At 41.5% G+C, this 21,195-nt stretch overlaps 2 protein-coding genes across 5 annotated transcripts; one reads left to right on the top strand and one right to left on the bottom strand.

Annotated features, from left to right (window-relative positions):
• Positions 1-149: 149 nt before the first annotated feature.
• fam167ab (family with sequence similarity 167 member Ab) lies at positions 150-5,979 on the top strand. Of its 3 annotated transcripts, none has more exons than XM_084000154.1 (3): positions 150-241; positions 3,139-3,641; positions 4,511-5,979. In XM_084000154.1, exons 2-3 carry the CDS (start codon positions 3,228-3,230, stop codon positions 4,772-4,774), a joined length of 678 nt encoding a protein of 225 aa, XP_083856280.1. In that variant the 5' UTR covers positions 150-241; positions 3,139-3,227; the 3' UTR covers positions 4,775-5,979. The 3 variants fall into 3 exon arrangements, with proteins under 3 accessions (XP_083856280.1, XP_083856281.1, XP_083856282.1); XM_084000155.1 differs by having other exon boundaries at positions 189-281; XM_084000156.1 differs by lacking the exon at positions 150-241 and adding an exon at positions 2,083-2,196.
• A 3,955-nt stretch (positions 5,980-9,934) lies between these two features.
• On the bottom strand, positions 9,935-20,093 carry ccm2 (CCM2 scaffold protein). Of its 2 annotated transcripts, none has more exons than XM_084000073.1 (10): positions 19,716-20,093; positions 15,534-15,710; positions 15,283-15,366; positions 14,914-15,097; positions 14,512-14,648; positions 13,052-13,187; positions 12,735-12,792; positions 12,517-12,649; positions 12,272-12,410; positions 9,935-11,207 (listed from the first exon to the last, which is right to left on the bottom strand). In XM_084000073.1, exons 1-10 carry the CDS (start codon positions 19,743-19,745, stop codon positions 10,903-10,905), a joined length of 1,383 nt encoding a protein of 460 aa, XP_083856199.1. In that variant the 5' UTR covers positions 19,746-20,093; the 3' UTR covers positions 9,935-10,902. The 2 variants fall into 2 exon arrangements, with proteins under 2 accessions (XP_083856199.1, XP_083856200.1); XM_084000074.1 differs by lacking the exon at positions 19,716-20,093 and adding an exon at positions 16,501-16,644.
• Positions 20,094-21,195: the final 1,102 nt, after the last annotated feature.

Raw genomic sequence — 21,195 nt, 5'->3', positions numbered from 1 at the left:
GTGGTCATCATCAGACTGTGGCGCACTTGCAGTAATATTCATGCAGGCGGGGGGAAGTCTGATAGGGATTCCTGGGACGTCTCCAAGCAACCAAAACCTTGACGCAACGATCCCGCCCCTCCTCCGGTAGCTCCCTGCTCAAAAACAAGTGGACCGTGGAGCAGTGGTAGAAGAGGATAATATCAAGAGAGGGAGAGACTGAGCTGGAGAAGGTGTCTGTCTGCTGACTGGGACTGACTGAGTGAGTACATGTTGAACCGCCGCTGGGAGAGTCCTGCCAGGTAAACCCTTGTTACGCAGCATGTGTCGGTGTGTTTCACATGTCTCACCTTGCAGCGCGGTAGACACAGGCTCGAGGAGAGAGTGCGCGCTCACGTGCAGAATGTGGAAGTAACCATCACCCGGTTTTTTAGCAATTGAAGCATTTCAGTCTTTCTGTAATCTCAGTTTTTAGCAGTGACATAAATTACATGAAGCTTTCAGAAACTGCGTTATTATGGTGACCTGAAATGTAATAGACAGCATGTTTTGAAATGACTTAGCCAGAGCAACTTTATAGGTAAACAGTGTCCCTCTTTTATGAAGACTAAAATAAGGTCAGGTAAGTCAGAAAAGTAAATGAAGTTTTAAATGTATTTAGTAGTAGGCTATCTCATACAATGTCTCCCTATTAAACGTTGTGTTTGTGTGCATGACTAGCTACAATCATAATTTGATTGATTGATTGATTGATTGATTGATTGAAATGTTTATTTCGAATATGAAAATAAAGTAATAAAAAAAGAGAATAAGACAAAACATTTAAACATGAAAAAATAGAATACATATTCGAAAAGGAGTGAGAAGAAGTAAACTTATAAACTCCCACCCCCTCTCCTTATATATAACCAAGTGAACATAACATTTCAGGTTGTTTAACTTGTTAAATGACAGAACACTGGAGGGATTTTGTTATGCTGATCACAACTTATTACTTTTATATTGATACTGTAATGAATGCCTTTGAATGTGCTCTTTGTTTACATTCATCCCTCCTTTTAAGAATGTAATAAAGAGCACCTGTTGACATTGATATCCACAAAATGTACCTCTCTCTCCCTCTGTTGTGATTGGTTCAGCCTGTAAAGGTGAACTTAAGACTGCTTTATTAAGTTTCTGTTGCCATAATGAAGGAATCCAACATGCCACAGTAATTTGATGTTTACCTTTATGAATTAATTGGATTTTGTGTTTACATATAGGCTATTCATGTCTTTGAGCTATCCCATGGCTGAAGTTCATACATGTATAGTGTGTGTATAATGATCCAGTACCTGTGAATGGGAATGACTCAGAGGGAGGTTATGTTATAGATCTGAGCGATAACACCCTACAGTCTAGTTCTTAGTCACCCCGAGGTCACGTTTGTTGTGTAGACATGTCTGCATTTTCCAGATAGGAGAGCCAGACTTCCTAAGCTCTTCAGCCAGATGAGGTTTTGGCATCTCATATTCCAACACCACAAAAATAAATTTTATTGGTGTGGCAACACTGACGCTGGATGTTGCCGAGCAATCAAATTCTGCAGCCTTGAAACCAGAATGTACGGGTGATGCTGGGCAATTTGGATGCCATTTAGGACATTTAGATAATGGGGATAAATCATTTTCCCCCCCAAGATTAGTCTGTCTGTGCGTGTGTGTGTCTTGCATTTGATATTCAGGATGTAAATTTGAGTTCACCAAAAGTGCCATTTAAATAATCAAGCAGCCAGCAAGAGGCTGGGTTGCTGTTCTTTTTTTTCTTCATGATCATAGCTGGTTGTACAATATTTGCTTAGCCCTGCTGTTTCCTTTTACAACCTAAATGGCATCCTCACTGTACGTACATGGTCTTTACAGACTCTTTAAAAATGCATGTGGCATGGATTTTCCCTCTCCTTTATTGGTGTCCTGTAACAATGTGGTCTCTGGAGACACACTGCAGAAAGTAAGGAGCGGATCCGTTCCTGCACATTCATAAGTCAGCCACTCTGCACAGTGAGAGGTCTATTTTACCTTGTGAAACAGCCAAGCCTATCATTAGATACAAGGGCAATGACTTCACTGCTGGTCTGCTCTACCCATTATGGAATAACTGAGTGCTAACCACTTACTGAGTGCTTGAAGACTTTGTAAGAAGACACTGGCCAGAAAGTCTGCTACTGCTGCCACTGTTGTAAGTGTGTGTTTGCTATATCATTTAAGAGGCTGTATTAACGATTTAGTTTGTGGCTATTTCCTGAGTCAGTCTTGCTTGTGGGCTGCCAGACTCGCATAAGTGTTGCTAAAATGGTAAGAGGATCATACAGTGTAGCCTACCATAACCCTAAATGCCTTAATATAAAATGTTATGTTACTTATTAGCCATGCTGACCTTTTGCAGCACAAGGTTGATATTTGTGGTCCTAAGTTAAATATCTTCTTAATTATTGGATACATTGCCTTAATATTTGTTGTTCACGGCTGTTATTTGTGTTCAGTGCTGATTAGAAAATACAGGCTATGCTAAGATCATAACCACACTAAACCTTGCTAAAAATGAGAATGCTGACATTGTCTTGGCTGTAGGCTCTTAGTGATGCTTTTCTCGATGAAAACAACCATGTGGAGTCATCAAATGTACCTGTTTTGATCCATATAAGTAATATTTGAGCATCAGTGCAACATACAGTAATGTTTTGCAGTAAAAGATAAGACTAGTGTAGTAAAAGAACAAGACCAGCAGCCGTTGTGTCCCACTGCCGGTCGTGTGTCACTTCTGGTTCAGGCAATAAGCCCCGAGGACAGGAGGTGGAAAATTGCTGATTCATTAACAGTGCCTGTGTTGTTGCTATGGAGATGATTTGTTCCTGTTAAATGAAAAATCCTCGAGGTGTGTTCCCTCACTCAGTGTGTCGCTTCTTTAATATTTGACATGTGCAAAGCTGAATGCTCAGTCTAAAATCGGTTTGCAGTATTATAGAGAAGGGGAGCTCACTGTCTACATTTAATCTGTCCTGTTATACACCTGAGCCTGCCATGCCAAAGTTGAGGTGCAACCTTCCTAAAACATGTCATGTACCTTGTCAGTGGTGTTGCTATCAAATATTTTATAACTTGCTGCTTCTCCCCTCTGCAGTTCCTGAGATTGTCTGCCCCTAAAACAACAATGGATCCAATAAAAACCCTTTAAAGGTTGATTTTCGTGGCCCACAGCAGAGGAAGTAGATGCAAGGACAGAAAGTCAAAAACGTCAAAGTGTTCAGCATATCTATGAGGGACGCCGCCTCATCTCCTCAAATCGTGGTGGACAGAGTCGGAGTCGCAGATGAAGCAGAATGTGGGGAAGATGCAGATTTGCCCACGGATGACCATCTTACGACGTTAAAGGCCCTGACGGAGAAGTTAAGACTGGAGACCAGGCGACCTTCGTACTTGGAGTGGAAAGCGCGGCTCGAGGCAGAAAGCTTCACAGAGTCAGGACCGGGAAAATGCCCGATTCAAATGGAGCCTGAGAGGAAACTAGTGGCTCCCAAAGAGGCTGTAGTGAATTCTGGTGTTATTCAGCACAAGTTGCCATCAGGTGTGCTGAAAGGATTTGGGAATATCGACGAGGCACTCGGATGGCTCAGGAGAGAACTGGTAGGACATTGTTTCTTTACAATGTACACATCTAAAATATTTGTTTGGCTGCATATTGCAGATTGATACAGATTATTTCACATTCTGAAGAGATTTGCAGTAAACGGCCAGAGACAAAACTGAGATAACGTCATGCCTTAGCCAATTAGACTTTAATAATGCACATAATGTCCAATTATTGTGCAGAAGAATCCATTTGAGTTAGTGACATTGATTGGGTCTCACACACTGGCATCTGACATTTTTTACACACAGTTTCTGCAAGTCTAATCATTTTTACTCTGCTCAATTACACTGCACATTCACCCACGCTTCATAAGCTTGGACTGAGCACGCAAAGAGGCACAGACAGAGGCAGACTGGTACTCACGCAGTATGTGGCCACAAACATTTTGCACAAAGACAGTGGACACAAAAGGAACAAAACTGCAGGAGCTTATGTTGAGTAATTTGTGTATGAGTGTCCCACTGTGAGTTTTCTTTGTGGATTTTTTCACACAACAAAGACTGAAAGCACAGACCTCCAGCGAATATAAACTATGTGAACAATGTGTAATCTGTTGTTTGATACTGTTGACTTTACTGGGAACTAAAAACCTTTAAACATGTAACTAAAACTATGTTTAGAAGAATAGCTTGTATCCATCAATTGGAATAAGGCCATCATATGGTACAAAGCTTAAGAAATATAAAATAAATTCCACAAAATTCTTCAAGGCTACTTCCTGGTGGTATTCTTATGTGATTACAACATTTAATCAGCTATCAAAAATTATAGTTGATGATCTGGCTCATCAGTTAATCAACAATTGGTTTGAGGACATGTTTGCATCTTTGTGACACTCCATCTCTGTCTTCTTTTTTTACAGACCGACATGCGCTTACAAGACCAGCAGCTGGCGAGGCAGCTCATGCGGCTCCGCAGCGACATTAACAAGCTGAAGATTGAGCAGACTTGCCACCTGCACCGCAGGATGCTCAACGACGCCACCTTTGGCCTGGAGGAGCGGGACGAGCTGTCGGACCTGCTGTGTGAATGCCCAGTGACCCCGGGCCTCGGCCTCTCTGCCCCGCTGAGGCTCATTGGTGTCACAAAGATGAACATTAATTCTCGCCGTTTCTCACTCTGCTAGTGGGCTCCGAGACCTGAATACAAAACAGCTTGTCTACACGCCAGTCATGGCCATGTATTAGTGATGAAACCCTTTGTGCATTTAGGGCTTGACCATGTTGTTGTGAGGATGAACCCTGTTTTACAGGCCCTATAATCACAGAGAGAGATTTAGATAATGCGTATAATTTAGAAGAGTTTGACTTTTAAATTACATATATAATGTTTTTGCCACTAAACCTTACACGGCAGCTATATACAGCAACCTTTCCATTTGAATACTGCAGCTTTGAGGCCAACAAAACTTAGAAAAACTAACGTGAAACTTTAAAGTTCATTCCTGTCCACTTGTTGATCTTTAAAAAGTTTTACTGTTACCATTTATCTTACATGTTTACAGTGTATGTACGGTGCTGTTGTGGTCTCTACCCACAAGCCAAGATTTATCAAGCACAGACTGAATATTTCACCATTACTGCATACAGACCTGTGTATGATGCCTTCAGTGACAGTCATAATGTTTTTGTCCTGGATCTTCATCTAAATATTTTGTGCTTTTGAAAAGATGCCTTAATATTGATACAAATTGTACATTATATGACTCGTGCATATTTTTTATTTAGCAAGTAATAGTATTTTTTGTAGATCATGATGGAAATGATTTATTCTTCACAATGTTTTGTCAAATTGTATGTACTTGTTGAGCTCCAGCCAGGTAGTAAGCATTTAAATTTGGATTTTCTGTTTGAAACAAAAACATGTTGTAGTTTCATGGATACACTATGATTTATTGCCTATTGTACTGTATAATTACTGTATGAATTGATATGACATTGGATATCTTTACTTTCATAACAGGAAATTTGGTTTGGGGGGGGGGGGCTTGCATTGGAAATGTGAGCTTATGAAATTCAAGTCAACTGTTTTCCCACTACACAGACCACACACCAGGAAAATGAGTTTCAGGGTTTAAGATGTCTGTCCTTGTGGCCCAGATATGCTATAATATGATCTGAACATTATAGTAAATTTTACATATGATGAACTTTCTGTACCATCACAATACTTGGCCTTTGGCTCAGTGGGCTCTCTCCCCTGAGCAGTGGGGCACAATGCCTCCTGGCAACAAAATGACAGTTATGTCGACTTGATCTAGTGTTAATAAGCCTACAATCAAATGGAACATGCCTTACAACTGGTTTGGTAAAATATGGTACCCTAAATCGTTCATTGCCAGTGGTAATTTCTTTTCACAAATGTAATAAATAATTGATCAAGAGACTGGAGCCATTACTTATTTAGCCTTTAATTTGCTGCCACCAGAACAACATCTCACCAGTGGCTTTATGTTTTCTAATAGTTGGACATTTCAGAAATGTAATACTACCCAGCACACCCCTTTAGGTAGATGCACTTATAATGATGTTGGACTTGAGCTTGTTAAGTTCCCCATGAGCTTTTTCAAGGTGTTGAGGACTTCATAGAAAATATGCCCCAATGTTATATCTGCTACCCCTTTAAAAATGAAGCTACAGCTAGTGCCCGTTTACAGCACAACAGCTAGCTGGGCAATATACAGTTTGCAAATCTACTGGGTTATTCACATGAGCATTTGTGCAGATAAAATAAACTAGATTAAAATGTAGTGCTGTTAGTTTGTCTTAGAAGAATTGGTAGGCTAACTGTTTCCATCCTTTTTTCCAGTCTCAATGGTTACCGGCTATAGTTTCATACTTGGCCTTTAATTCCTCTAAGCCTAGACTGTCCTTTTCTTCAAATTAGCCTTTGTCATCTTTGTGCTTTTATTCAGCAAATGCTATTCATCGTGTGTACACCACTGAAGTACAACTTGTTTCAACAGTTGGGTCCATCCATCCCATGGTTTACACAGTTTCAGGTACATGTGGAGACATGAGCACCGGGGGTCATGAGTTTTCGCATGTGAGCATCAGTGTACCCCATTCACTGATCCCTCTGTCCAAGAGAGCCTCAAGTGGCATGTAATGAATGACTTTGTTGAGCCTGAGATTTTCATGCATGAGCTCCAGCTTTATGCGGGCTTATCACCGCTGAAAGCCACAACTCCTTTTGACTGAACGGCTGCCAAAGGGACCATTGCATACATTTTCTAACTAGCTGCTGGATTCATTTTACTTGCTGATTACTGTTTAGGAGGATGATATTCAATCTGTTATAATGAGGTAAATACTGCGCAGTGTTTTTGGAGTCCAAGAAACAGTTTGTTGCAGAGAAAAAAAAGGAAAACAAAAAGTACTTTGTGCTTGTTTAGACCCCAGCTTCTGCCCAACAGCTGTCCCTGGAGTTTGGCATTTTATTAATTTCATGCCTAAACCATCTCATTTGCATGACAAAATTACTTGACAAGCATAAAATCAAGCGCTGTTGAAGCATGAAGAACAGATACTGTATAAGTGGCGGCCCTGATGCCAAAATAAGGCCATGTTGAGAGGTTAAATGAGCAGTTGGATTTGAATGATTTTGGATGGAAGCACTTTTTTCCAGCACGATTTTATTTTTTTATTTTATTTTTTTCAGTATATTTTTTGGGGCTTTTCATGCCTTTATTAGATAGTTCAGTTGAGAGAGACAGGAAATGGGGAGGCAGAGAGAGGGGGAAGAAATTTGAACCGGGGCCCCCTGCAGTGAGGACTGTAGCCTCTACATATGGGGCGCTTTCTCAACCTATTGCGCCACTCGACGCCCCTTCCAGCATGATTTTTAAATATCTTTAAGAGGGATGCCAATAGTTCATCGCTTTTTATTATTTGTGTTCATGACTTTTATTTATAATGTTCACGACTGGGAATGTAGGTGCTGTTCTGCTCTAGGAATATAACAAATGCGACACCACATAGAGATACTTCTCACCATGACTGTGCTGCAAACTGAAGCATGAATGGCTGACAGGAACCTCAACAAGGTGAACCACAGAGTGAGACTGGCGACAATCCCAGACCCAGACTGCAGTGTGTTTGTGTGCTCACATCTCAGCAAAGACTTACTGTAAGGACAAGATGGTTAAAAACAGAACACCACAGTCCAGAGACTAACACAAAGACAAGGTGGTTTAAATAATTATACAGCATGGATGGATGAAGTTTCCTATCCCCTGTTTCTTGACACATCGCAAAAGAGACCACGTCTTTTGATCACCATTAGTGATTCAGTGGAAAATATTTAACAAGCAACAACACTCTTCATTTTTAATGGTGTGGAAATAGGAGCTGAATCAGACTGTTTTTGTTGGACAAACAAGGAGCATTGCAGACACATGAGGCTTTAAACTTGACCACACAATTAAACCCCTGGAGTGTCGAGCCACTGATTCTGACTATGTTGGTTATTGGAAAATAGATTTATAAGGTCAGAGGAACACTTGGACCAGCTCCTGGGCACATTAAACATGTTCAGGAGCTAAAAATAGCCTTCAAACCTCTATGTGGAACATTAATTTGAGGTAAAGCCCCTGCTTGCAGGTTTCTTTTGATCTTGGATAAACCTCTGAGCTCTGTGTATGGTTTGGCTAGCGAACAAAAGTTACTGTATAGTATAGGTTAATTGTTTTAACACGTGGTTCTTCTAAACTTGCATTAAGTTGTTTTAGCCATTTGGGTAAAGCTGAAACAACACCATACCTAGCCTACATATTATCAGCATTTAAGCAGATATAGTGAGCTTGCAGACATGGCAGTAACCAGTAACATTAAAGTTATTTTTGATGTTTTTGTTTCATCTTTTGCTAGAAATGGCAGCAGAAAAAATTAATGTTCATCAGAGTAGTGCTAACCACGACTGTACAGTTGAAGCCTGGAAAACAAAAACAGTGAAGTGAACTAAAGTACGGAGTCGTTTTCTGAATTTGTAGCATGTATTTGCGTGTGCTTAACATACAAATCACCCAAATAAATACTCACCATAGCACATGGTCGACCAAAACTTGACAGTCACCTAGCAAAAAGTTGAGGGGGATCATTTCAGAGTGTTTCTACTTGGGTTTAATTCCAATGAAACTCTACAAAACCCTTATAATCCAGTTCACATTCCTGACTAAAATCATCTCGATACTAACATAAGGACAGAAATGCAGAAATGCAATCTGATTTGTCTTTATGAGGCAACCGCATGCAAGGTGATAAAGTTATGATAGAGGCGTTACAGGGGTTCCAGTCATCGTAAAGACAATTAGCAAACTCATTGTAAAAGCGGCAGGGACACTTTAAATGAGTTAATTAAACTAAGTGATCTATTTAATAGTTTTGTGCTTCCAATGAGGCAACATAATGAGTCATTCTGTTCGGGCTAAAATTGGATTAAAATGATGATTTAGAGGAGGCCAATTAGGAGTCCTTTAAGTACTGTGAGAAAACACAGATGAATTACACTGAGAGCACGCCGAAAACAATCATTTACTCTACTTCGGTACCAAAACAATGTAGCAACATTGTCACAAACGGGTGCAACTTGCTGCGAGTCGTCTGTTGGTGCGATGAGAGAGAATCTGTATCTGCACGGTGAGATCATAGGCTTGTGGATTATCTCATCCTTTTGTTGGAGGCAGACAGTGTCTCAAGTCAGAGGAGCTATTTGAGCCCAGGTGTATTGTTCCAGTCAGGGCATGAACTCCCTACACCTCTGCTTCAGCCCCACAACAAACATGATGCAACCCAGACAATAGGCAATCATCTTTTGATTCTGTTTTGTTTTTTTTACTTTCAGAACTTGCTGGGGGAAGACAAAAAACATCATCACACTGCAGATCTGAGGGAAATGGTTTAAAAGCCTGGTGAGTGGCTCCGCAGAATGGAATGTGCTCAACTAGAGCTGTCCTGCCAATTTCTTGTCCCTCAGACTCACAAAACTAATCCCCAACTTTGAGGCTTTTCAGCAACGTCCAGCGTGACTGCTTTGATGAAACTCAGACTGAAGTTTCACAGCAGCTTAGGTGCATCCAAGCAAATGATCAGTCAGAGCGGATCAAAGTCAAGATTATTAAAATCACCTCGTGTCAGTTTTGCCGCAAGAATGTCAAAATAAATGAGGAGGTCAGGTTATTCTCACTTCAATCTGCTGATAATGCAGCAGACAGGTGTTAAGGTGTAATTTGACAACACCGACAGACAAAGTGTGTAAAAGTAGCTGTTATTTAATAACTATGATTTGCTCAACAACTGTAGGTACAGTTCATAATAAGCTGTCTGTGGGGGACAGACAGTTGGCAACAGTACTGCAGTGAAAAGGCACAATGACAGATGTAATGTCACAAGACACAACAAGATGACCTGCATGAGAAGAACATCTAACAATCATAAAGTTACATCAGCCATCCACTCGCTGGCTTTGTCAAACACAGTCCCCACTCAGAGACTGAATGATCATTTTGTTTTTACAGCATTTCCTTGGTCAGTTTGAGAAAGGCAAAATTATATAAATGAGTAAACATAACAAATGATAGTGTAAAATTAAGTGGTACACAAATCTTATTGAAAAACAAAATTTTATATAATATATATATATATATATTTATATATAGAGCAAAATGTTACACTCTCACAGCAAATGCACAAATGTGAAATAACTGAAGTAAACCAAAGTTCTTCTGGTGGATGAAGCTGATTGACCTATAGTAATACAAAAGCACAGCTTTAAGTCTTAACCTTCTTAAATGTGAACACAGTCCTCTGACAGGCTCTCCACAGTCTTTGAGAGGATTCGAAACAGAAAGATTCTCAAAGACGCTGGAGAGTTTCGCTACATTGGTGACAGCTGTGGCAGATACTGCCAATAAAGGATACAAAAAAAATCAAAGAAACTTTAAGAACATATCAGAGCCTACGAATCCCTCTGAAATGTAAAAATAGCCAACTAACTGCATGTCATCTACAGGGTCTGCATAAGTGCATTTGTTGACTTCATGTTTTTGTGGTAATAAGCTGAGGTTTTCCTTGAGTGTGTAGGGACTATGGAACGTCCTCTTGACAATTAGAGGAAAATACAAGAAACCAAATCTTAGGTCAGTGCTAAGGACCACCTTCATCTGATCCATCCAGCTTGTTTCTGTCAACTGTTCATGTGATGTGAGGCCGTCGGTTTGCTTCCTCAGCTCCTGCCGATACACCTTTGTTCACCAGGTCAGGGCGTCACTCCCTCCTGGTCCATGCTGCAGCCCAGAGCCTCGATGTCATTGCTGATGTCAGTGATCATGCGGTCCCACTCGTCGCCCTCCGACGCCTCCTGGCCCTCGTCTGAGGCCGCGCTGTCGCCGCTTCCTCCCGCTGCTCCGTTGCCGTTGGTGGTGGAATCGGAGGCGGAGCTGGCCGTGCGGCGGTAGCGACCGAAGCTGTCTGTGATGATCCCTCGGCCATCCTTGACACCAATGGTCTCGAGGAAATTCTCAAAGTGCTGGCTGTCTTTCTCTGGTATGAAGGGACGCAGGCCTGCGGGGGGCAAAGGAAGGCTGTAAACACTGAGGTACACACTGATACTCCACAGGACATATAGGGGCGTTCTGAAGATGAATGCCTATTAGGGATGTGAAAGTGTACTAAAATATGTACACGTGTAAACTGTGCAATGCTTTCTGTTTAAACGTGTACACGGTAGGGTTGGTGTAATGTGGAGTGAATTATGAAGCAAACACACACTTTCACATTGAGTCATGCAGGTGGGTCTGAAAGTGTGGTGGTGAGAAATTGGAAGTGATTATGAGGTGTGGCTTTACAACACGGCCGCTGAGCAGGAGTGTGGCAGTGCTGTCAAGTGTTCACTTCTGTTTCTCACCATCCACTCATAACCTGACCACAACAGCACACTAACACACTCTGGGGGCAGCTATGTAGCGCTAGTCAATATATTGAAATGTGACTGTGACTGAACAACAAGAGTGAAAACAGTGCCAATGACCGAAGTTAAAGCAGAAGTAAGTGATATATTTGTGTTAATATAAGTCTTAAATAGTTATATCTTCCGACAGCAATCACTTACATAGAGTGTTTGGACTGAAACACGGGTCTGTCAGTCACTCTGCTCTGCTCTGAGCCGAGGAGAAAACATTTATCGTATCCTACAGTTTTTATCCAATGAGGAGAGAGAACGGCATGCAGGGCTGTGTGTGCAGCCAAGGGACGCCGTGAATGTGGTGACGTAGGGACGAGGACTGTTATGGTGCGTTCAAGGAAACTCGTAACTCGTGTTTTTCCGACCTGTGAAGTCGTACCAGTTCGATCTGGTACGAGTTCACGGGTCGGAAGTTACGAGTGGCAGTTATAGTGACTTTCACAGGTAAAACAGGTCGGAAAAACACGAGTGGGTTGCCTGGAACGCTACAAAATCGTAAGTTGTGACTTGAAGCTGTAATTTACGGTTTCAAAAGCCTGCCTGGAACGCAGCATTAGCCAAAACGACCGGATCGCTTACTTTTGCTTTAAGACCAATTTTAAAACGTGGAAGAAAAAAAACAAAGCTCGAGCACAGATACCGAGTTCCTTATGAGTGGTCGTACCAAGGAGGAGGAACTTCCTGCTGTCCCCGTAGAGTTGCCGTAGGTTTATACAGAACTCGTGGATGGATGCACCGTTACGGTATTCATGGAGCAGGGTGGCGAACTGCTGGATCTCCTGCGATGACAGTTTTGTCCGCAGCTAAAGAGGAACAAAATCAAAACAAGATTTAATAAAGCTTGAAAAAACATCCTGTTCTCAAAATCAGAAAGGGACAAAAAAAGAAAAAGAGGGTGAATCATCGTACTGTGGTCATGTAGTCCTGCAGCAGCTCTGCAGCAGTGGTACTGAGCTCTCCTTCGCTCGCGGTTTTTGTCTGTGGGGATGCTGGGGTGGAAGCTGTTGGAGAGTTTCCTTCTGTCTCTACTCCCTGGAAAGGACTGAGACAAGAATCCCTTGTAAGTGACGGGTAGACAAACAAACTTTAGAGTCTGTGTCAATAGAAATCTTGGAGTATGTACTTACAATGAACTTCCTTCTGCTTCGAAGGCCTCTTTAACATCGACTTTGCTGGAAGAGTCGTCTGCAGATTTAAGGCAGATGGATATTTACAGGCTTAAATGTGGATGAAGTTCTGAAATACTATAAGCTTGGGAAGAGGGCACAAATCAGGAGTCTGTTTTCTATATGGCAGGGTGCCTGGAGAGCACTAAATTATTAAGGTATTAAACCAAATCAAATCTCCTAAAATAAATTTGTTATTTTTGCTGATACCTGTGAAAATGTGAGTGTGTGGGTTTTGCCCTTTTTGTTTTTGTTTAGAGAGCTGATCTGTTCCTTACCACTGTATAGAGAAAGGTGTCTTGTAGGTGTAGTTGCACCATCAAATATGGCTCTGTCCAAGAAGTCGATGGTTGATTCTGTGTAAACAATCTGAAAGACCTGGCTGAGCAGAAGACACAGCTCCTCTGCTGCCGCCTGAAAGAAAAGGAACAATGATTGCAATGTCTTTTTTTTCATAATGTCACCTTTACCTTAAAGGATAATTTCCGTTTTTTACAACCTGGACCTTATTTCTAGCATAAAATACAATCATTTTACTCACCCAGAAACTTTGGTGTCATTTGGAGTTGTTTTGACGAAATTAGCCCCAGTGGAGCGGCGCGTATATCCGTATAATGCGAGAGCACGGGGCACCCAATGCAGCCTCTAAATATCACATTATCCGCCGCAAAACTCGTTCATTTCGCCAATATTTTGTTATGATACACTAGTGATATTCCCCTCCGAGCCCGTGGTGGCATGTTATCAACATGCTGCGCCTGTAGGTTGACCTACTAACCTCCGACCTGGATGATGTCATCTCCGACCGCTGCCCGGCTCATTCTGATAATAATCATTCTGCTTCGGCATTCGGGTCCATTTTTAGCTCAACTAGCCGGAGCTTTAGTGAGTCCAGGTTGAGGAGAGGAAGCCTGTGGAAGCTGAACTTCATCCAGCTGCTCATTTTGTTCTGACAAGTCAGAAACACGCAGAAACGAACCATAGCATTAGCGGTAGCAAGTTAGCCGCGCCGGGCAGTGGTCGGAGATGACATCATCCAGGTCGGAGGTTAGTATACCTACAGGCGCAGCATGTTGATAACATGCCACCACGGGCTCGGAGGGGAATATCACTAGTGTATCATAACAAAATATTGGCGAAATGAACGAGTTTTGCAGCGGATAATGTGTTATTTAGAGGCTGCATTGCGTGCCCCGTGTTCTCGCATTATACGGATATACGCGCCGCTCCACTGGGGCTAATTTCGTCAAAACAACTCCAAATGACACCAAAGTTTCTGGGTGAGTAAAATGATCTTATTTTATGCTAGAAATAAGGTCCAGGTTGTAAAAAACGGAAATTATCCTTTAACATCTTGCAACTTCAATTAAAGTTAAATCTCCTTTAATGATTTGCTGAAGTGTGTTATGTTTACTGTAATTACCATGTATGGTTCTTACATCAATAAGGATGCGTGAGCAAATGGCTAATTACATGTATTAGTCTGGACCATGGTTTCCGCTACATGCATTTTTTCATGGCAGCCCGCCACAACTAAATTATTGCCGCCACTGCTTCAGTATTGGGGCAGACACAATTCCCATTTTGTAGTCGTCTCTTTAAATGAATTTGTAAGTGCACCTCGTTCCAAAGGCATTAGTCTCGCCTGTTTAACCTCAATTAAGAAACCCATCAGACTGCCCATATAATTCTTCTGAACATGCTTGTTGTTTGCATAACGTCACATTCAAGACATTACCTTATTATCAACAGCCAGCACGAGCAGACAGCAGACTTCCACAAGCACAGCTCCACTCTCTGATAAGGAGCTCAGGGTCTGAGATTTGTTGAGATCAGGACATGAGCTGGGGCAGGGAGAGCCGCCCGAGTCCTGGGCTGGAAACACACATTCATACAATGTTAAATCTCAGGATTCGAATGTTGAAAACAAACACAGTGGGTCATTATTGCTCCTTTCTCCTTCGAGTTGGTGTAGATAAAATGCACGAATTGAACATCATCAGGTGCCTATCATTCCTTGTTAATTAATTTTGCTCAATAAGGATAAAACCAGAAGGATTTGGCAACATTGACTACAACATCAATAGATGTATCATCTATATAATGAATCATCAGAGACAGTTGGTGTGTGTATTCTTACCAGTCTTGATCACCACCAGGTGCAACGAGTCATCCCTGATATAGGAGACAGCAGCAATATCATGGATGGGCACTCTCAGGATAATTTCCTCTCCATCACGCCAAACAAGCTTGATGTTGTACGCAGACAAGCTCACCACCGCGTCCTGCTCTGACGTCAGCTGGCCTGCCAACTGATGCGACTTCTGACAATGACAGAGGCAAACAATAGGAGTATTATCCATATTATTATAGCCATTATATCTAACAACTTTAATTTTCCAGTTCACCACAAGTAAGTATGAACATTGAAGCTTTTATGAAATGTATTCTGTTTCCATTTACAGCACGCAGACAGGATCAGGTTCAATCTGCTCGCACAGATACTTACTCTTGCATTGTCAATAAGCTGCAGCACTTCTGTGCGACTGGATGGGTTCAAGTATCCTGGAACTGATGTCAGCTGCCCCAAGTACTGAGAAAAACAGAACATACACTATTTATGAAATGTTTCATGTACAGAATCCAAAGTAAACAAATAACCTAACAATTCCTCCATCCTCTCCTTGTAACTGATTCATACTATAGTATTTTTAATATACAGGCATGAGTTTTAGATTTCCGCTTATATGCCAAACTCACTTTGACCTCCTTCTCAATGTAGTCATTAAGCAGGATGTCAGGGTCGATGCGGTGGTCGGGCTGAGAGAGCGAGACTGTGTGGAGGGCCCGGCGCTCCGTGGCCTTCTCCTGGGCCTTCTTGTCCCTCCCCTTCTCTCCTTTCAGGAAGACTCGTTTGAACGGAGACACGATACCAGGCTGGTGAATAAAGACAAAGAAGCCAAGCAGAAATGAGAAGACTGTTGCCTGTGTGGTGGTGTCCATTAGCATCACGTGTGCTTATAAGTTTCCTTCCAAAATACCTTACTCATTTCATGTAGCTATACTAACCCTGTGACACACTATGCTCCTCTGTGATAGAATATCATTATGAGACTTTTTAAGCCATACAACACAAGTGTGCTACAGCTGAAATGGGTTAACATCACAATACGGCAGCTCTCGCACAGCAAAGTTAAATGTGGCCAAAAAACCCAGAGGAAGCTACATCAAACTGTGGTAATTGTAGCCTTGTAATTTCTGATGCTTGGTTGCTGCGGAGTAAGATACAGCAGTCTGCCGGTGCACACGTACAGCCCTTCATGCAGAGTATTTTGCAACAGTGGAGATGTTTACTGATGAAGCCTCGACCTCAAACCCTCACTGCGCAGCTCCAATAATGTAGATGTGTAACAAAAGAACGTGGCGCTTTCTTTATTTAAAAAAAAACACTTGTGTATTTACTTTAGCAGCTTTCCTTTTGAATTGCCTATAATGCACAGAAAAGCCTTGAATTATATAATTATTTCTACACAATTACTTCTCTCTAGTATCAACAGGCACCATGTCAACACACTGTGGCTCTATTTCAAGAGCTCAGTTGAGTGTACTTAGCACAAACAAACCTTAATACAATTTGCCCACAATGTTAAGCCTATGCACAATAAAAACATTCCAGAGCATGTTTCTGAACAGAAAGCATTTTTTTTTTTATTAAAAAAAAGCCTACCTCGTGCTCCATGAACCCGCACGCTTCAAGAGTTGCCTACGCAACAGCAGGCACACAGTCTGGCCACAGATGCCGAAACGCTCAGTGTCAACTAGTCACCTGTTGCCTCTGCTACAGCTGCCAACTGATCAGATCCTCACACAAACAGAGCCTCAACACGTATGAGAGGGGTGGGACCCCCCCCACAGAGGAAGGGAAGTGTCTCTGTCTTCTACTTAGGCACAAGAACAGGAAGAGGACCGGCCACAACTTCCTGTGATGACACACTTGTACGTGCATTGAATGTTGAAGTGCTTAAAACCCCTGACACACTTTCAGAAAACTGCTTCATAAAATTTAAGAGGGACAAAGGAGAGAGTGTGGCGATAATCATGTTTATTCCACATCTTCAGGTTTTGTTGTGATGTTATGATGATTGCTTCCTTCCATCACTCATTAGAAACAGTGCAACTCAAAGCACATGCACTCTTGCTAAACCACAGATATACAAAACAGTCTATTTGAATATGTATGTCTGCTAACCACACAGCTGTCTCATTTGCAAAGCTGTTTACACGGCAGACTTGACATACCCAAAAGTGAGAGTCTCATTTATGTCTTAAGGACTTAGTTCCTTTTTGTCAGACACTTCCACTTGAAGAGGAACATAATTTGGTTCCTGTCTGATGTGATGCTCCTTCGTCAGCTGCTTTAGAGTTCATAGTACAACGCGACCTGTATGACCAGTGCATTATTTAACAGTATGTAGCCCCTGAAGACAAGTGCATTAACATTTTATAGCTTTTCTTGGTGAAATGTGAGACGAGTGCTACCTGCCTGACCCCAGTGAATGGCCTTATGATGAACAGCACCTTTTACAGTATGGTGAAAGTCTGTTTACCAAGAAACATAAGTGAGGATAGTGTCTTTGTGCTGTGATGGCCGGGGTGAAGTGTGGGCTTTTAACTTTGTCGCACTTAACAGGAATGCAAAAAACTTACAGTAGATCAAGTGTAAGAAAGATCAACAACATCAGACAAGGAAAGTACATAGCCTTGCTTTTCTGTTGTTTTAATTAACCGTATTTAGAGTCAATTCATCACCATCATTAATCACCATCTCCTTTTCAAGAAAGTAAGACTGTTTGAATATTCAAAGTAGGCTATATGCCCCCCTTTACTAAAAGGACTAAGTCAGGGTTCATAAATATTCTATATCTCAAAAATCAATACTTTCCAAGACTCAAATCTCCAGACCTCTTTGTAGAAAGTTTTAGACCACATCTGGCATCTAAACACAAATAACTGGACAGTTATTTAACAAGTAATGGTTATACTTGCAGTCATTTGTCCAGTACTAGAGAACAGAAAACTCAAAGTGAATGAGTTCCCAAAATAGCCCATATCATATTTGCTTAATATGACACGGGCAATTGAACAGAGCTGAGGAACAGCTTTTCAGGTTCCCATTACATCCTATACAGAGCTGGGGAAGGAAGGACCCTGTTAACACATAAGTTATTATATCTGAAGGCTAGTCTCAGACCTTTGGTGTGACTTGTTGTTGTGACTGGTCTTGATCTCATGTCGGGTTCATTATTACTGCCTCCCTGATTTTGGAGCAGCCAAACAATTCCACATAAGGTAGTTTAATTGCAACTTATGTAAAGTGACTCTTTGCTCTATTTTTCAGTGCTTCATGACATTTATAAGACCCAAGGTGGGGTGAAAGCAAGCTAATATGAGTGTGCACACACAAGCATCACTGAGCTAAACTCCAATTAGGTAATTCAGCTGTAATGTTCCCGAATATCTCCAGATATTTATCTAAACTTGCGGTGCCATACCTCAGATTAGTAGGAAGCCTTTCTAGAAGAGTCCATAAAATGAGGCCGCAAACATTGTATCATGTTATCAAATGAAGGAGTCTTTGCTTTTACATGTGTGATAATAAAATGCTCTACAAGGCGAATATAAAAATACACCTGTGCCAAATGCTAATCACTATCACCACCAAGTGGCACAAAGAAGAACTGTACTGATACCATGGAACCAATGATATCAACAAGTGAAAACAGAGGTGGAATTATTTTTCAAATGAGGAGATTTGACTTAAGCTAAAACTGCAGAGTCTTTGTATCTTGGCTGATGGCACATTTTTAATCAGATGCCAGCCACTTGTGGAAAAAAAAACATTTCCTTGCCACTTCAAACTTTCTTTACACTTGGCTATCACTTCATTTCCGTCCAAATTTCCTTTCAAACAGAGAGGACTCGACTGGACTAACAATAGTGTTTTTGTTTAAGGAACATTTAAGGCATGAGCTCAACAAAGACACTTGACTTCTCATTATTTACTCAGTATGCCATTTCGGCTGCTTGGATTTAGTTGATCCTGTCCTTCAGTTCCCCCCCTGTGCCAACCCAGAGAGCAGAAACAATGGGGAAGAGGAGATATAGGAAATGTCTCCAAATGAAATGTCAGCCACAGTTGTCTGAGCATAAAGATCTGTCCTCCTACCAAACAGGATCATTAGGGATCCCACTATGTACTGTATGTGTGTGAGATGGGGTTGGATGGTTAGAGCACAGAGGGAGTGCTGGCTCTCTTTAGCATGACTGACACTGATTACCACCGCCTCTGACAGCTGATGCTCGGGTTAGGCAGGTTTCCCCATGACCTCAGCCGGAACATAACAACAACGAGCGTCATTGCTCTCTGGTACAGACGGCTGTGTGTGATTTTTGTCTGTTTGTGAATATTATTGGCACAGCGTTGTTAACCAACACCTCCTTCACTGCCAAAAATACTTCAACATATAACTTAGCCTAACTTAACACAATACATCAGCTGACATTTTAAGAAGGTGTAAACAGGAGAAAGTAAACCATTTAAACTGGCGTTACATCCAAACAAGTAAAGTTAAGCCAACCTGGGGTTTATGGTTGATGAAGACAATAGCATTTTACATTTAATTTGAATTTCAATACTTCACCCTCTTTGAGACTCAATCAGTTGCACTTTGGATTTATTTGCTATTTCCACATTTCCCCCCACTTTATAAGTGGCGCTGACTGCAGGAGAAGTCAGTACAAATATCAAAGTCTTGCTTGTATTTTAGCCTTTTAATGCTGACTGCTTAACTTAATGTTTGTCCAAACTAACAGTTATGTTAGCCTAGCTCATAAGTTAGCATGCTAGCTCAGCCAACTTGTGCAGCGGCGTGCCAGACTTACCTTTTTCGCTTTTTTCACATCATCCTCCATTTCTATGTAAATGTCCTCTTCTTCATATTCAGCTCAGCACGGGGGTCCAGGTTAGACGAGACATAACTACCGAAGTTTTTAACTATCACTCCTCCAACAGTAGTTAGCCTGCTAGCCTAGCCTAGCCTAGCCTAGGGCAGGCAAAGTGATGCCGAATTTGCGCTGATAGCAAAAACGCCATGCCGGTGTTTGTGTTACTCCGCAACCATTAGAAAAAATGCCAGCGTGTCACTTGTGCGAAAAACTGTATGGTGTGGTGTGGCTAGAATAATTAAATAAATAGTCTGTTACGAAGACAAACTCGGACAAAACAAGCAAAACTTTTCAACCGTGCCGCCATTTTGGGGCGTTGAACTGTGGTCCAGCATGCTTTGCTTTGCTCAAACCAAAACAGCTGCTACTGTGTAGTATGATAATGATCACAACAACAGGATCAGCGGAAACCCGCCTGCCCCGAGGAGCGTTCAGTTCAAGCTGTTTAGTAATAATACACTTAAGATTATTTCATGACAGAGTTCTGAATTATAACTAAAGGTACAGACAGTGACTTATTATGTTTTCTGTTTCTGTGTCTGTGTTGAAATTGTTTCACTGCAACATGTGAGGTGTTGTTGTTTTCCTGCCACAGGCACAGGTTTTGTTTGATCATCATCTGTAAAAGTGAATGAATAAATCAGTTGTTATGGAGTGAGTTTAAGGAGTCCCACTCCTTAATGTTTAACCATCCAGTAAGTCCTAACTCATCCAGCACATGTTATGCAGATGCAGTTGTCTAAATTGCCCTGAAAAGAGTGTCCTGCCTGTTATGTTTTCCCTGTCACATTTGTGATGGTGTAACATTTCTTTTTACATTAACCGTTTACTATCCCTGTTTTACTAGGACAAGACAACCAACAGACAATTAAGACGGCGACAGAGAGACGAGGACAGTGATGCAAGTCAGTGCAATCTTGTCTGTGGGACATTGGGGGGCTTTTCTCACTGTTCTTTCTTGTAGTTCTCTGTGGTGGTAACCTCTCAATATACTGTTGAGCAAGACAATGCCTACTGTGTAAAACGTATCCATATAGGCTACTCTCACTCTGCACATCAACTGACCCTATAACTTCTCTTTCTGTAGTGTAGGTACCACATGTCAACATCTTCAGGTTTATTATTAGAGGTGGTGATTTGTGAAATGATAAGCAAAATTATGTGCTTTAGTGCACATAGGTGTTTTCACTTAAATCCCATGATAATATAAGTCCTCACTTAAGTTAATGTAGCCTGCATCTCACTCCCGTATGTGGGCAAGACTTTAAGATGACTGAATTAAACTTGCTAAAACGCATTGTAAACCACCAAATCAGCACCGTCATAACCCCCCGTCCCCACCCAACCATTTTGATCTGTCAAAATGTGAGAGGTGCATGTGAATACAGTACTGATATATTGCACTTTCAAATACTAT

Source organism: Trachurus trachurus (genome assembly GCF_905171665.1).
Source record: "Trachurus trachurus genome assembly, chromosome: 24".
Classification (NCBI taxonomy): domain Eukaryota; kingdom Metazoa; phylum Chordata; class Actinopteri; order Carangiformes; family Carangidae; genus Trachurus; species Trachurus trachurus.
This window is presented reverse-complemented; position numbering and strand designations above follow the sequence as displayed.